The sequence below is a fragment of the Lemur catta genome, chromosome 15 (assembly GCF_020740605.2).
Source record: "Lemur catta isolate mLemCat1 chromosome 15, mLemCat1.pri, whole genome shotgun sequence".
Taxonomy (NCBI): Eukaryota; Metazoa; Chordata; class Mammalia; order Primates; family Lemuridae; genus Lemur; species Lemur catta.
In genome coordinates this window covers 50868564-50884959 of record NC_059142.1, presented here as the reverse complement: position 1 = coordinate 50884959, position 16396 = coordinate 50868564, and the positions used below count along the sequence as shown (strand labels likewise).

Genomic DNA, 16396 nt, shown 5'->3' with positions numbered 1-16396 from the left:
AATGGCAGCCGCGGACGGCACGCCAGCCAGCGGGCGTGGCTGTGTTCCAGGAGCACTGTATGGATGCCAGAATTTGAATTTCATATAATTTTCACCTGTCATGAAACGTTACTCTTCTTTGGATTTTGCTCAACAATTTAAAAATGTAAAAACTATTCTCGATACACCTGTTATGAAGATGTGGCCCGTGGGCTGTAGTTTGCCAACCTCTGTTTTGTATCCCTGCGTAATACCCTCAGCCTATTCCTGCCGTCCTAGGAGAAAGCCCGAACTCCTTAGCCTGGCCCCCCAAAGCCCCGTGGGGACTGGCCGGGCCATGGGTCCCGTCTCTCCCCTGGCCAGGCTCCTTCTCTGGCCAGCGCCACACTCAGGGTCCCCGACATCTCTCTGACATCCACCGTCATGCCCAGCACCCCTCATCCTCCCTTGCCTTCCCCTCCGGACCTACCTTGGACAGCACTTCGTCCCCAAAGCCTGCCCGCTCCCCCAGCCCCAGTTGGCACCTGTGCTTACCTGAGCCCTGCCACCCTGCCTGCACAAGTGCACCCCCAAGTCCCACCTGCCCCCAGTCTCCCAGCCACACTGGGGTCCCAGCCTTAGCCTGAGAACGTTCTTCGTGGTCCCGCCACAGTTAGGCCGCTTGGTTTCTTGAGGCCTGATTTCCACGCAGCCTCTTCATCAGCCTGTTTTGATTTGGTTTTTTCTGATCCCCCTTGGTATGAAAAGAATCATAAAGAATTTCAGTGGGGTGCCGGGAGCCGGGGACACAGGCGCCCTCCTGCGTCCTGGAGTGAGCCGGAGGGCGTGGGAGAAATCCTAGGGCGTGATTATAACCCGAGTGTGAGCAGATGCTCTTCTCGTCGTGTTTTTCTGTTTTCTTGGGGATTTTTTGGTTTTGGGTTTTTTTTTTTTTTAAATAATAACAACACCCCACTCAAATCTCAGGATCTCTTTTTTCTTTCTCAGTCGTCTACACTGACACCTGAGCCTTAACCCCTTGCACGCTGAACGGGGTGTGTCTTCCCTGCGCCTCATTCCTTTCTGCCCATGGTATTAGTGTGTTCCGTCCTGCATTGCTGCTCGCTTTGCAGAGCGACCCACGCTCCCTTCTCTCGTCCCAACCAGGCAGCGGTTCCCTCCGAGGGGCTGAGACGCAGCTCCCAGGGCCAGGCAAGGTCCGGGCAGCTCCCTGGAGGAGTTGCTTTCTGGGGAGCGAGGCAGAAGCAAGCAGAGGAGAAGACCTACCCCGGAGCGGTCCCAAGGGCCCCAGGACAGGTCAGGGGGCCGGCGTGGGGTAAGGACACCCCACGAGCCTGAAATGGAATCTTGCTTTGCTGCCTCGTAGCTGAGTGACCTTGGGCAACAAGCTCGACCTCTCTGAGCCCAGGTCCCCTAGTTATAAAATGGGGAGAGGAGTCCCTGCCCCCTGCAGTTACATGGGAGTAAACCAGATCATGTATGTCAGGTGTTTGGCCCAGAACCTGAGGCTGCTGTGGTGTTTGTTACGGGAGGAGGGTCCCGCCCTGCCCCTTTTCCATGAGGAGCGAGCGCTCTCTCGGCCTCCCAGCCCTGCCCTGCCCTCCTCTCACCCGGCTGCCCACGCAGCTCCCTCCCCTGCTGTCTCAGCCAGCCAGACTCTGTGGGCATCTCGGGGCTGATGGATAACAGTTTAATGAAGTCCTTGTCCTTGTTCATTGAGAGCAGTTAATTGGCCCGAAGGTCACAGGTCTGACAGACACCCTCCTCCAGCCAACCCAAGCCAGGGCTGTCACAGTCAGCGGCCCCCGGCTCGATAGCACAGCCAGCCAGCCCTCACATTGACCACGGGACCTAGATCAATGACAGCAACGGGGGCTCTTCCGGCAAAGCAGGAGACTCAGGGGCGGCAGGAGGCCCTGGCATCTCCTCCACTTCCGTGCGGAGCTGACCACCCCATAACAGGTGGTCATGCAAGCCCACCGCTGTGTCTCCCCTGAGCAGCTTTCAGGCACGTCTGCATCCAGCCAGCTCAGCCCTGCTACTGCCGGATTCCCCAGGGTCTGCAGAGAGTGCCTGGCGCCCACCCCTACCCCACTCCACCCCCACCCTACTCCTCCACCCCCACCCCACTCCTCCACCCCCCACTTTGTCAGCGTCAGCGAGAGTTTCCCGGCTCTACTGCTGACCGGAGTCCACCGGGGCGTGTTCGTTTCCTATGGCTGCTGTAACAAAGTACCACACACTTAGTGACTTAAACAATGCAAACAGCTCTCTTAGAGTCCTAAAGGTCGGAAGTCCTAAAGTTAAGGTGCCGCAGGACTGCATTTCTTCTGGAAACTCCAGGCAAGAACTATCTCCTTGTCTTCTTCAACGTCTAGACGCCACCTGTATCCCTTGGCTTGTGGCCCCCTCCTGTCTCCCTCTTGAAAGGCCCCTGCGATTACCTGGAGCCCACCTGGTTAATCCAGGATAATCTCCCATCTCGAGATCCTTATTCACGGCTGTGGAATCGCTGTCACCTTGCGAGTTAGTTTCCTGTTGGGGCCGTCACAAAGTACCACAAACAGGGGTGCAACAGAAAGCTATTCTACCACAGTTCTCAAGGCCAAAAGCCTGAAATCAAGGTGTCAGGAGGGCCATGCCCCCTCCGAAGTCTCTGGGGGGAGGTCTGTTCCAGGCCTGTCTCCCGGCTTCTGGGGTCGCTGGCCATCCTTGGTGCTCCTGGGCTTGGAGACACGTCATGCCAGTCTCTGCCTCTGTCATCACATGGCCTCTCCCTGTGTCTCTGTCTCTTATAAGGACATCAGTCTTACTGGACTAAGGCGCCTGTGAATGACCTCATCTTAACTTGGTCATATCTGCTAAGACCCTATTTCCAACAAGGTCACATTCACAGGAACCAGGTGTCAGGACTTCAGCATATCTCTTTGGGGACACAGTTCCACTCGCAACACCCTGTAAGGTAACACACTCACAGGCTTTGGGGGTTAGGTCGTGGACATCTCTCAGGGGTGTTATTTGGCTGCCCACAGTGACTATTTCACCCGCTCGTCTAGAAGATGTTCGCTGGGCAAGCATTGCTCTAGGTGTGGTGTGGGGGTGTGGGGTAGTGTACAGACAGGGCCTCAGGGACACACGTGCAAGTAAATAAGACATTAAATTAAATTGTGAGAAATGCAGCAGGTCATGCAGGAGAGGATGATGGGGGGCCCCGGGGGGATTCGAGACAGGCTCCTGGAGGAGCCGTCTTGGCTGACAGCAGAGAGGGAGCCTGTGGGCTGAGGGGCAGCACTTGGAGAGATGAGGAGCAGCTTGTCTCTGTCAGAAACTACCAGAAGTTTGGCAGAGCCAAGGGTGAGGTGACTGGGGGCTCTGCACTTCCTAGAGGTGGGGTGTTCGTGGGCCCCCGATGCCCGGCCGGGTCCCTGCCTGCATCAGGGACCCGAGCAAGTCCTGGCTGCCCCCGAACCTCCCTTCCTCATCTGTATCTCGATGGTGGTCCCAGCGCTCTCAAAGGTCAGCCCCGCATGCTGTGAGTCGAGGCATGAATAGATGACTGGAAAGAGCCTGATGTCTTTGACTAGCATCACTTATGCCCCGTGTTCTATAGTCAGTGCACTAGCCAGAGTTCTCCGGAGAAGCAGAACCCGTAGGAGATGTGTGTGTGTGTGTGTGTGTGTGTGTGTGTGTGTGTGTGTGCAGTTTATCATGGGACTTCCTGTGGTTATGATGTAGTCCGAGTAGTCTCATGAAGTACCATCATGAAGCCGGGGACCCAGGACAGCCAGGGGTGTAATTCAGCCTGAGCCAAAGGCCTGAGAAGGAGGGAGGCCACCCGTGTAATTCCCCGAGTCCAAAGGCCCAAGAACTAGGGGCTCTGACGTCCAAGGGCAGGAGAAGATGGACGTCTCATCGAAGGCAGAGCAGACTCCTCCTCCCTCCACCCTTTTGTTCTCTCCGAGCCCTCGGTGGATGGGACGGTGCTCGTGTGGGTGGGTGATCTTCTTCACTCCATCCACGGCGTAGATGCTCATCTCTTCTGGAAACACCTGCACAGACACACCTGGAAATAATCCTTTACTGGCTGTCTGGGCACCCCTGAGCCCACTCAGCACAGAGTCCCAGGTCTCTCCCACCTGTCCACTGCGGGGACTACCCTGCACCCTGCAGTCCTCTAGGCGCTGGGGGGATCCCACTGTGCCCAAGTCCCCACACCTCCGACGACCACCGTGTCCTTTACTATCCAAATGTCCATATCTTCTGTGAGGGGACAAGTTCAGGGCCCTCCCCAGCCTTCCAAGGGTTCTGGAAAACTGTGCTTCCCTTGCCCGGGCTCACCTGCCAGCTCCCCAGTCCTCTACTCCAGAGCCAATTCCAGATCTTCCCTGGACCCCTCCCCTCTCGAGGCTGCCACCCCCTCCCGGCCAGGCGCAGAGCATCCTTCCCCAAGCACCATCCGCAGAAGCCAGAAGCCGGTTGTGCCTGTCACAGACTCTCACCGAAGATGTGGGAGGGGAATTACAGCACAGGACGGAAACCGCTTAAAATAGAAGAGCAGAAATCACTGCTCCCGCCTTGCCCTGCCAGTCCTCACCGCAGGGTGTATCCGAGTGCTCCTGGGCGGGTTGATGCCACTCCGCAGGCTCCCCTGCTTCCTGTGCACCAGGGCTTTCACCTCCCGGCTCTCTCTGCCTGTCTCTGTCTGTGTCTCTCTCTGTCTCCCTCTCTCTTTCCCTCTCCCTGTCTCTGTCTGTGTCTCTCTCATTCTCATTCTCACCCCCAGGAGTTCCGCAGGATCCTTGGGGCTGCTGCCAGAGGAGGTGCAGCATCCCGGTGACGTTATACCCATCAGCTTGGCTCTCAGCGCCTCCCATCCCTGAGCCCCTGTCCATAATCAGAAAACCCACCACAGGGCTGGCCTGAGCCGTCCAGCTCCTTCTCCCTGGGCCGCTGCTGTTACCAGACTGGCTGCTACTTGGCAATAGCTTTTGATTAACGTGGCCCAGATCAAATCCTCAGGCCCTACTCAGAAATACTTGTTTCTCTCCATCATCAACAGTTTCTCCCTGCAAAGGGGGGAGAGGGTAGACAGCAATACTGCCCTTCTTCAAAGTGAACCCCAGGAATAAGAGACCCCAAACCATCAGGCACATATCCATATCGATGTTCATGCTCTCTACGTGCTAGAATGTCCCAATATGCTAGGTACTTATTAGCTGTGTGGCTTCGGGTAAGTTACTTACTCTCTTTGGGCCCTAGTTTTGTCATCTGTAAACTGAGGTTTCATTTTGTATTTTTTTAAGAGACAGGGTTTCGGTCTGTCACCAGGCTGGAGTGCAGTGGCACAATCATAGCTCTCTGCAGCCTCAAACTTCTGGGCTCAAGCGATCCTCCTGCCTCGGCTTCCCAAGTAGCTGGAACTACAGGTGCCTGCCACCACACCCAGCTAACTTTTTAATTTGTTGTAGAGACAAAATCTTGCTATGTTGTCCAGGCTGGTCTCAAACTCCTATTCTCAAGTGATCCTCCCACCTTGGCCTCCCGAAGTACTGGGATTATAGGCCTGAGCCACCACACCTTAAACTGAGGTTTACATTAGCACTGCCTCCTACAGTATTGTGAAGATTAAATGAGTTGATATATGTTAAAGCCCTTAGAGCAGTGATATCTCTTATAATAATAATAGCTATTATTATGTTAATTGCAGAGTGATACCTTATTAATATCTACCACCTGGTGCATATTCTTTTCCCTTTTAATCACCCTGGACAGAGTTTTGCCTTCTTTCCTGAAGAATCTTTGCAAAAGCAAACCCACAGTGTGGAGTCAGTCCATTTCTAGCGGGCCACCAGCCTTGTGTCCAGTTCTTTGAGCACCGCCTGCGTCTCCCTGCCGTGGGAACAGGCTCGGTGTGTGCTCACAAGTGTCTGAGGACACACACGTGCACGCATGGGTATGCACATGCCCCGGCACTGCTGCCTGTCTCCTGCCTGTTGCCCAAAAGCCCACGGGAAGAGGGAAGGAATCCTGGGTCTTCTAATTCAGTTGCCCACGCTTTCCCTGGAACCTGTGTCAGCCTTGGCTGTCTGCAGTGACATCTGCAGGCGGCGGACACAGAGAGTTCCTGCTGACCCTGCAGCAGACATGGTGACCCAGCTGCCTGCTCTCCCTGACCACATTTACTCAAGGAGAGAAGAGCTAGTGGGAGCATGTGTGTGCACAAGTGCATGTTCATGTGGGTATGTGTACACACGTGTGTGCAGGAGTGTGCATATGTGTGCGTTTGCACAGGTAGGTTGCATGAGTGTGCATGTGTGTGCATAGCAATGTGTGCATGAACATGCATGTGCACATGGGTAGGAGCGCATGAGTGTGCTCTGTGTGTGTACACAAGTGTGCATGTGTGCACGTACGCACTCACCCGTCCTGCGTGTTAGCATCGCCACGTGCATCTCCAGGCGTCTGATTTATTAACGAGGACAATACAAGGAGAGTGTGCCTATTATTTCTGGTGTCCACATCAGCTCCTGACAGCTTCGTGGAATTGAAATATCTTATTTAATGCGAGTAAGAATCATTTTAAATATCAACTGTGACACTCAAGGACTCGAACCAAAAAGGGCATTGTGTGTTTCCCCGTGTGCCGGAGAAGATGCCACATCTGTTAGGCAGTTATTTTCTCCCCTGCTCTTCTCTTGTCTCTAAAAATGCAATTATCCATCCCGGCTCTTCCTCCCACGGTCGCCTTGTGCCCTCCACCCCAAGCCCAACTCGTCATCTCGGAAGAGTGGAAGGAGCCTCGGGGTCCTGCCGGATTAAAATCAGGACGCTCTGTGCCTGGGATAACAAGAACGGGTGCAGGTTCTTGTCGTGTCTTGTTCGCCTCCCTCTTTCTGCCCCGGCCCCAAGCCAGCCCCTAAGGCCCTCTCTGCACCGCCTGCTCCTTTTGACCACATAATGGGGAGAAAGCAAAGCTCCATCCATCCAGAAGATTCTTCCATACTCTGCACCTGTCAAAAAGCCCAAGGAAGCTCTATGTGCAACTATGGAAAGATCTCCAAGATATACTGTCACCTGCACAAAGCAAGGAGCAGAACGGTGCATCCAGGAGGCCGTGTGTCTCTTGTTTATAAAAGGGAAGGGTTATAAATTTGGATTTGCTGGCATTTACATAAAAAAATTTGAAAAGATACTCAAGAAACTATTAACAATGGTTTCCTGCCTCCATGTGCTGGGGCGTCAGGGATGACAGACCAGCTGGACAACAAGATCTTTGCTCTGTAGTTTTTCTTTCATTCTTTGAATTTTGAATCATGCGAATACAGTTGCTGTAATAAATAATAAATTAATAAGTAAGCAGTCGTTTGCGGGGACCCGGGGTAGGTGGATCCAGGTGTGCGCCAGCTCCCAGAGGCCACACCCCCATGGCTCTTGCTCACTGGGTGGAGAGTGAGGTTGCAGTCGCCCGGAAGAGGCTCTGCTGTGCACCAGCACTGCTCCTCAGCCTGGAGCAGCCCGGCTCGGGCCTTTGCGCCTTGCGGAGGCAAACAAGGTGGTCGGGAGGTTAGAGGCTGGAAGCTGAGGAATGTGCCAGGCAGGGGACTCTGTGGTCCCCTGGTGCTTGGCATGGAGTCCTTAAAGGAGCCCTACTCAAGGGCGAGGGCTCCTGCCACGCCCTCTTTGTCCTCCTCTCTGAGCCTACCTACCTCTGGGGAGCAGTACCTTCTGCTCCCCAGTTTGTCCCCTCATTTGACAAGCGTCTGTACAGCACCTGCCACATGCCAGGCATTTATATCCAAGGCCTCTTGGAACGCTCACATCAGAGTTGGCCGTCATTGTCCCCATTTTACAGATGGGGAAACTGAGGCTTGCAAGGTTCCATAATTCGCCCAGGCCATCCTCCTGAGAAAGAGCAGAAGTGAGAGTCAAGCCCAAATCTCCCCGACGTGGAAGTCTTGGTGCTTTCTCCAAAGCCACGTTTCCTCGTGGGTGGATGGGGTGTGGGCCATGCTGCACGGGTCCTCCCTCCTCCAGAAGCCACTTCATCCGCCCTCCCTGACGGGGCTGGACTCAGCCAGTTCCCCGCTGGCTGGGCTGGCAGCCACGGGTGGGAGGGGCGGGCAGAGCTGCGGCTGAGTGTGTCCTGGCGGTCCAGGAGGGAGCAGGATGGAGATAATGAGTGCTGTTACTGTCATTATCAGGGATGCTTACAGAGCGCTGGATGTGCAAACCGAGATGCTGGCCAAATGCCTCTTCCACCCGCCTGGGAGGCGGAGAGACAAGAGCTGCAATTTGGGTGGAGTGAAGTGGGCTTCCCTGGTAGGAAAGGCAGTGGGCGGAACTGTTACTTTAAATAATGTTGCCTACAAGCCAGAAATAGGTCTCCCAGGCAGGGAGCACCGAGAGGCAGCCCGGGGAGCAGGCGGCAGGAGGAGCGAGAGAGGGCCTGCTCCCCGCACTGCCGGGCCAGGGGGCACCTGCTCTCAACCACAGCGGGGGACAGAACGGAGGCCTCCCTGCCCGCCGGCCTTCCTCATGGCCCTGGTTGGAGCCTGGGGGTTCTTGGCTGAAACAAATGGACATAGAGACTTCTGCAGAAATTGACTTTTATTAAAGTTTAAATTTCACCACACTTCACTGACATCAGCAAACAAATCCAGATCCAATGAGTCCCCGGTGCCTTTTTTTATAATGTACACTTAAATTATATGCACAAAGTGCATTTTTTTATTTTATTTTTAAAATAAAAGCAATATATGCATACGATAAAGAAAATTCTAATGGCATAGACAGACATAAAATCAAAAAGTAGCAGTTTCCCTCCCTCCCCATCCTGGATACCTCTCCCCAAAGAGAGATAACACGTGCTAGAGTATCCAACTCGGAAAATTTTTATGCACATATCGGGGTGTTTGTGTGATTATGAGTGTGTGTTTGCACATGTGTATTTATATACACACATACACAGAGAAATATATCAATATTTCAATTTACCCAAATGGTGTCACACAATCGTATCATAACACTATTCTTTGATATTTTTTTTTGGCAACAAACTTAAATTTTTTTTATTGGTTCAACTTGCATGATCCAAAACATTAAACTAAGGGTTTGGTAGCCTGTATCAATGAACAGCAGTGGATAAGAATACATTATCATTGTTGTCCCTAACGGTCAACTCTGATATTGTTTAGCATCTTGCTACCTCATGTTTTTATTCACAAAACTCCCCTCTGCTCCCAAGCTTTGATTTCTTTTCCAAGCTCTGTGTATCTCTGAGACCTTCCTCCTCCGTCCCATACAGGTGTTCTCCATTCATTCCGCGGCTGTGGCGTCATTTATTGATCCAATTCCATTTTGATGGGCATTTAGATTGCTTCCAGTTTTTGTCTATCTCTGCAATTAGAAGCAATGCTACAGTGAACATCCTTGTACATATTTTTTGGCACACAGTTGCAAGTACGCCTAAAAGGCTGGATCCCAGGAGTGCCACCTCTGGGTCACAGAGCTTGCATATTCTAATTTCGATAGATTTTGTCCCGAAGGCTGGACCCTTTCACGGTACCACCAACAAACCTTTCCTTCCCCCTCACTCTTGCCAGCACTGGATTTGACCATACCTGAAACTCCTTGACAGTGTGATAGGCAAACCTCATCTTGTCGTTTTGGTCTTAGTTTCTTTTGTTACGGCAGACATTGAACATCCTCCCGTGACTTTATCAGCCAATTCTATTTATTTTCCTCTTTCTGGTGCTTTTTAGTAATATCTGATTCCATTTCCAGAGGTAGCGGGCTTTGCCCACCCCACTCTCCTTCCAAATCCTCTCTTGGGTCAGCCCATCGCTTTAGAGACCCAGACAGTTTCCCCAGAGCGGCCTCCCCTCACCTCGGGAGAGACAGGGCGGCCGGCAGGAGGCAGTGCCGCCAAGGGGGTGAGGCCGAGGTCAAACAGGAGCAGAGATTTGCCAGGGCTCGGGCACTCACTGTGTCTCCCGTCATCATGCTGTGCACAGCAGCAAAAGACAGATAAGAGCTGCAGCTGGTGGCAGAGATAAGAGGCTCTGGCATCCAGAAGGTTCTGGGTGATGGGGCAGAGTCAGAGTCAGGCCTGTGCAGCCCAGGACGGAAGCTGGGGCCCTTTGGGGTGTGATCACAGTGTGGAACCGCTTCATGGCCAGGCTGGGAGTCAGAAAGGCTCTAGGGGACCCTGGCCCTGCTTCGTACTATGTGGGAAGCTGTACATCAGTGACAAGATATTTCTGGAGTTTACCTTGCCCACCTCTTCGGTGGGGTCCGTGTGGAGATTAAGTCAGAGGCTCTCAGAAGCTGACCCAGGACAGTCTGCAGCAGTCCCCGTGAAAGGAGAAAATCAGGCTAAGGCGGTGGGCTTTGCATAAAATTTAAGTTTAAAAATTTGCCGAAATTGCCTTTATGCTGAGATTAGGTTTCTGTTTTCTCAGAAATGTCCTTTTAAAATAAGATGCTGACCACTTCTATTTATTTTTCTCTTTCTAGCACTTTTTAATATGATCCTTTGTGTGCATGTGTGTGTGTGTATGTGCGTGTGTGTGTTGTTGCATGATTGTCTGTTTGCTTTCTGGTTGGCTGGTTTTAATAATCTTGGCAAAGGAAAAAGTTGAGAGTCTTGTGTCGCCATTTTTTTAAGTGTTACTGGTCCATGGTATCCAATATGTGGAAATTTCTGTGCGGAGAGAAGACATGTTGGAAAAGTACTGTAGTGTCTGATGCAGAGATGGTGCTCAGAAAGAGAGCGCTGTCGTTTCTCCATTGGGAAGATGATGATGATGATGGTGATGATGGTTAGGCCCTGGCCAGAGCTCGTGTAAGACAAAACTGGCAACTCCTGGGGATAAGGCTGCCCCATGCCAGGGTCGGTATGTTGTTGGCATATCCCAGGGGCAGGCGGCAATGAACTTGTCCACCAAGTCAGTTGGGCAAACCCCAGGACGCCCAAGGACTGTGGAGAGGTATCTCAGGCACAAACCCCTTGTTCCTCTGAGGGCCCTGCTGGACTCTTGCCTGGGGACGGGAAAGGTGACCACTGAGGGAGAACCAGCGGACTAGCCCTGGCCCCAGCGCCTCCACCCAGGCCCCCCCTCTCACTGCCCTGCCTCTGGGCCAGGTGAGCACACCACATACCTGCTCTCCAGCTGCCTGCCCTGGACACTGCACTCTGCTGCTCTTTGGGGAACAGGTGTTCCGGGAGCGGCTCCCGAGGGGCCGGCTGGGAGCAGTGCATCCTGCCCACACCGACAGGCCACCGCCTGGCTCACTCAGAAGGCCCTGCCTCCCCCTCAAGCTGCGTGGAGCTGTCTGTGATTCTAAGGAAGGAATGATGCTGAGCACTTGGGGAAACACGTAAATTTCCCTGCCTCTGTCACCTCCGTCCGTTTCAATTAATATTTACAGCACAGTCCTGTGCAAGGCCTAAAAACAAAGCCCCCACGTTTCTCGGTCACGTGAGTCACAGGCAGGGGAGGACAGCAGTGTCTGGCAGAGCCGACACGGCCCCGGGAGGCCAGGCCACGGCAGGGTCAAGGACTCGGACACAGCACCTCTGTCCCTGGGAAAGTGAGGCCACTTCCTGTGTGGCTGAGCAAAGGCCTCGTTGCCTTTGGGAGGGACCCTCCTATTGAGAAGGATCTTTCTGTGACCCCGTGACACGGCCAGAGAGTGAGGAGTTCTCTGGTGCCTGGCGACCCCTGACCTCTGAACCCAGTCTGACCTCTGCCCCCTGCAGCTGCCTGCCTTGCTCACCGGCTGTCTCGTCTGTCCCCCAGATACATGATCACCAGCCTGGACCGCACGCACGCTGGCTTCTACCGCTGCATCGTGCGTAACCGGATGGGGGCCCTGCTGCAGCGGCAGACCGAGGTCCAGGTGGCCTGTGAGTATGACGGGGGCCCGGGCAGGGGGCGGGTGTGAAGCAGGAGAGGGCCCGCAGGGTCCACACTCTGGGTACAGCCAGATCCGGCCACGGCGTCCACACCCGCTGGGTGCCCAGGGGGCCCTTCCCACCTGTCTGGCCAACATCCGCATTTTATAGTTGGTAGAACCAAGGCCCAGAGAGGCTGTGGGCGCTCTCCAAGGTCACACAGCAGACAAATGCCATGAGTACCTGCTGGCCTCATGACTCCATGAAACAGAGAGTTAAGGGCTCCATGGTGCTCTGCATCCCCCATGAGGGTGACCTTTTTGGTGCCCTTTAAATGGGACCAGCTGACTCATTTTTCAAAAGGGAGCCTTGCCACCTGCCTTGACACCTCCTCTGGGGTCTGCCTCACACTTGGGGAGGGGGGTATTGAGAACGGCCACCCTGAACCTCTCCACTCTTCTCCGCAGACTTCCCAGGGCCCCCACGGCCTTTACTGTTCTAACTTGCCCAGCCCTGGGATGACAACAGCCTGGGGGTCCCCATGATCTTCAGGGGGTGCTGGGGGTGCCTCACAGTGGGTACTGCAGCTGCAAGGGGGAGAAGAGGATGGTGAAGGGGCATTCCCAGAAGGGCTGGTGGCAGAGAGTAAAGTGGGGGACCCTCACTGGGGCCATGAGGGTCACAGCCACCAACCCCAGCAGATCCTCCTCCGATAAGGAAGGGAGGGCATCTGCAGAAGGACCCGGGGCGTCTCAGGGACCAGGGTCTGAGAGCGCCCACTGACACCTTCCCCACGGCCCAGTGTCCCTTCTCAGCCCTGTCCCCTTCCTGCAATCCCTGCCCCCTTCCTGCAATCCCTGCCGTCTGCTAGAAATGAGGCTCGTTGTGGGCTATTTCATTCTGGGTTTTCTCAGGGGGATAAGTCCGAGGTTGCTCCATGGCACGTGGGAATGTGGGGATCCTTAGAGAACCCTGAGTTTTGTTTTATTACAAAAGGACACCCTGTCATCTGGAGCCCTCAGGGCACACCTCTGAGTTGGGGTAGGAGAGAGCTTGCTACTGGAAGAGAAATGCAGTGAGAAATCTAAAAGAAAATCTCAAGTGAGGCAAGGAGTGTTTATAATAATTATGGAAAACAACCATAATCAAAAGTGGAGGACGGGTTGTCCCCATAAATCAGCACTAACGGCAACTCAACTTACTCCAAGGAGCAGAAAAGCCCTGAATTAAAATGATGGATTCCAGGCAGCTGTCAGCGGCTGCAGGACTCCCTCAGAGCTTCCTTCAGCCAGCGCCAAGAGTCCGGGGGCCGGGGGCTGGGGCTGGGGCTCTCAGCAGACTGCATGCGTGTGTGTGTGTGTGTGTGTGTGTGTGTGTGTGTGTGTGTGTGTGTGTGTGTGTGCAAGGGGCTGTGCAAGTGTGCGCGTCCGGGTCGGTCTGCCCTTTGTTCACGTGTGTCTGGGAGAGAATGAGTGTGGGTGTGCAGTTTGTGCACGTGGATATTCGTGTGTGTGCACGCATGCATGTGTACTCGCATGTACATGTGCTCGCATGTGTATCTGGGTCTGTCTGCCTCTCACCTGCGTGTTTGAAAAAACCGACACCCACCCGACCTGTGTTGTAAGTATGTGTGTGAGTGTGTGCAGATGTGTGCCCATGCATTGTGTATGTCCATGTGTGTGCAAGAGAGTATGTGCGGGTGTGTGCATATGCATGTATTGGCTATGTGTATGGATGTGCGTGTCTGGGTTGTTCTGCCTCTTTGCTCACCTGTGTGCAGGAGGGAACACACATGTGTGTGTGTATGTGCACGTGTGTGTGCAATTGGAAATACCATCCAGAGCACCATTTAGTCCAGGTTGTGGGGCAGGGGGTGAAGGGGTCTGTTCCAAGCTTACAGGAAAACAGTAGGAACCTTCTGGAGTTGAGGTAACAGCTCCTGGGTCGGCTCTGCTGACCAAAAGAAAGGAAGGCAGGTCAGTGTCCGCGTGGCTGTGACAGGGACTCACGAGCCCTAGACTCACCACTTCTCCTGCCACCTTGTACACACGCCTTCCCACATACACGCAGGCCCGGCGTGGAGGGCACTGCCTGGAAACCAGGCCAGACCCACAGTGTCCTCCTGCCCCAAGCTGGGGGAGGAGTGCGACCAGGCCTGTATCAGGGTGAGCAAGGGGCCCCGATGGTGGGCAGAAGGCCTTGGATAAGGACCCTGGCGCATGGGCACTTCCAAATCCCTCCGGCTCCGCCCCCCGGCTACGTCTGCCTCTAGGGTGGGAGGGCGTGTCCCAGGCTCCAGAGCCGGTTCTCCAAGGGGATCCTGGAGCCGGGCTGGCCCCACCCCAGCCCCCAGCCCCCTTCCCAAAGAAGGGCCATGAGTCGGGTTCTAATGAGAAATTAATAAGGCAGCTGTGCTAACAACTAATGATAATGGCAAAGTCGTTAGAAAAGGATCCTTTACATGCTTTTAATTACAGCAATTAAGGGGAAGTCAATAAAACATCTCCCCCTCCCCAGCCCTTCCTGCCCCTACCCCGGGAGTCTCTTTATATTTTTTAAGTCCCCATAAATTTCTGGCCTTCGGCAAGCGGGATATAGGGTGCGGAGTGTTGGGAGAGCCTTGCAGAGGGGACAGACTCCCTGGGCCAGCGTCTTCCCGCATCCAGGTCCTGCGGGCATCTCTGTGCTCCCCTCACCTGGGCAAGGCCACCCGCCCCAGCCCTCCTCCGTGCGGCTCAGACTTGGAACCGCCAACCCCAGCACCAAACCCACGCACCTGCCGCAGGGCCCGGGAGGCTGGCGGGCTTTCCTCCCACCAGGCAGCTTGGCTGCCACTCATACAAAATGGAACTCAAGGAGATGGAGCCCATCGTCACATAGGCTGGGGTTGATGCCTGAAATGCCACCCATAGGCCTATTTTTCTTACCTCTCAATCCAAGGTGTCAGTGTTGAATGTGGAAGGTTTAGGGGCCATGCGGCAGTTAAAGATAACACTATTGTGTCTTTCTGGAGCACTGATTTAACCTGAATATTGAAATCCCTCGTGAAACGACTATTATTTGTCACGTCCCCTACACGCCGAGCTCTGTTCCGGGTAGTGAGGACACAGCAGGGCACAAAACCCAGACACACGTCCCTGCCCGAGAGGAAAGCAGCAGGAGACACAACAGTTAAAAAGTGAACATATAATATAATATGTAACGTATAAGGCCCATGAAGAAAAATTAAGTGTTATAAAGAGAAAGGAAGGCAGGTGAGAGGGATGCAGGGGTCTTACTGGACACGGCGGTGGAGGGTGTTTGCTCAGAGCTGAGGTTGAGCAGAGTCTCAAAGGAAGCTGGGGAGACAGAGGGCAGCTCATTCCGGGCCAGGGAGCAGCCAGTGCAAAGGCCCTGAGGTGAACTTGGGTGTCTGTCTGAGGCCAGGTAGCTGGAGCAGAGAGTGGAAGGAGGTGAGGTGGAGGGAGCTTGGGGACAAATGGCAGCATTCTGAGCTGTGGTCAGCGCTTTGGATGTTACGCAGAACAAGACAGAAGTCATGGACGGGTGAGGGCAGAGGCATGTTGGGACCTGGTTGCAGGGAGGAGCCTCGTTTCCGTGATACACAAACACATAAAACCACGATGAAATACCATCCCGTGCCCTCCAGGTTAGCAAAAACCAAAGAGTCTAACAAGACCGGGTGTTGGCGGAAACTCACATTGCTGCTGGTAGGGGTGTAAATTGACACAAATTTGGAAAACAGCTTGGCATTATTATTAAAATTAACATGTGCACACCCTACACCGGCAATTCCATTTTTAGGCACGTACCCTAGAGCTCTCTTAGCCACGTGCGCGGTAGCACTGTGCTATTATGATCCGCAGAATTCCAGGCAGCCGTGAAAATGACTCAACTAAGTGCGAGGATCTGAGTAGAGCTCCAAGAAACAATGTTGCATAAAAAAACAAATCACAGAAGACTACAGATTACATGCAGAATAATCCCAGGTATAAAGGGTTTAAAAACAGACTAAATTTACCGTAAAGGACGCATGGACATGTAAGGAAACTTGAAACAGTGGCACCATTGCCACAGTATGCGGGACAGAAATGACCTCTGGGGGGAGGGGTGTGAGTGCAGAGGGGCATGGGGGAGGGGGACAAGGTGTGGTTAGTGTTCTAGTCCTTAAGCTGGTGGTGGGTACAGGAGTGTTGATTTTGTTCTTCTTTTTTAAACTATACATATAATTGTATTTGCTCTTTTGTATGCATGACATATTTCATGATTTTAAAGTGTTTTTTAAATAAATACATAAAAGCAATGAATATATTCTGAAGTGGAAGGCATACTTTACACGGCCTTTTAGGATATGACAAATTCATCAGGAATAATTTTTAGGCCACATCCAGCGGTGCCCCAGGCCCCCTTCTTTGTTCTTGGAGGAATTTATTGGGAAAGTCAGATCAGCTCTGCAGGGCAGGCCGTGGTGTATTGGCAAGCACGTGCTTTAGGGAGTGCGTGCAGTGAACCCTTAGCTCC

The 16396-nt window shown here is 53.6% G+C and overlaps 1 protein-coding gene across 1 annotated transcript in view; it reads left to right on the top strand.

Annotated features, from left to right (window-relative positions):
- The first annotated feature begins 11797 nt into the window (after nt 1-11797).
- Nucleotides 11798-16396, top strand: part of SDK2 (sidekick cell adhesion molecule 2) — a 95926-nt gene continuing 91327 nt past the window's right edge. The window contains exon 1 of the mRNA XM_045569978.1: nt 11798-11887. Coding sequence (XP_045425934.1) covers nt 11845-11887 — 43 coding nt within the window. The 5' untranslated portion in view covers nt 11798-11844. The remainder of the gene's footprint in view (nt 11888-16396) is intronic.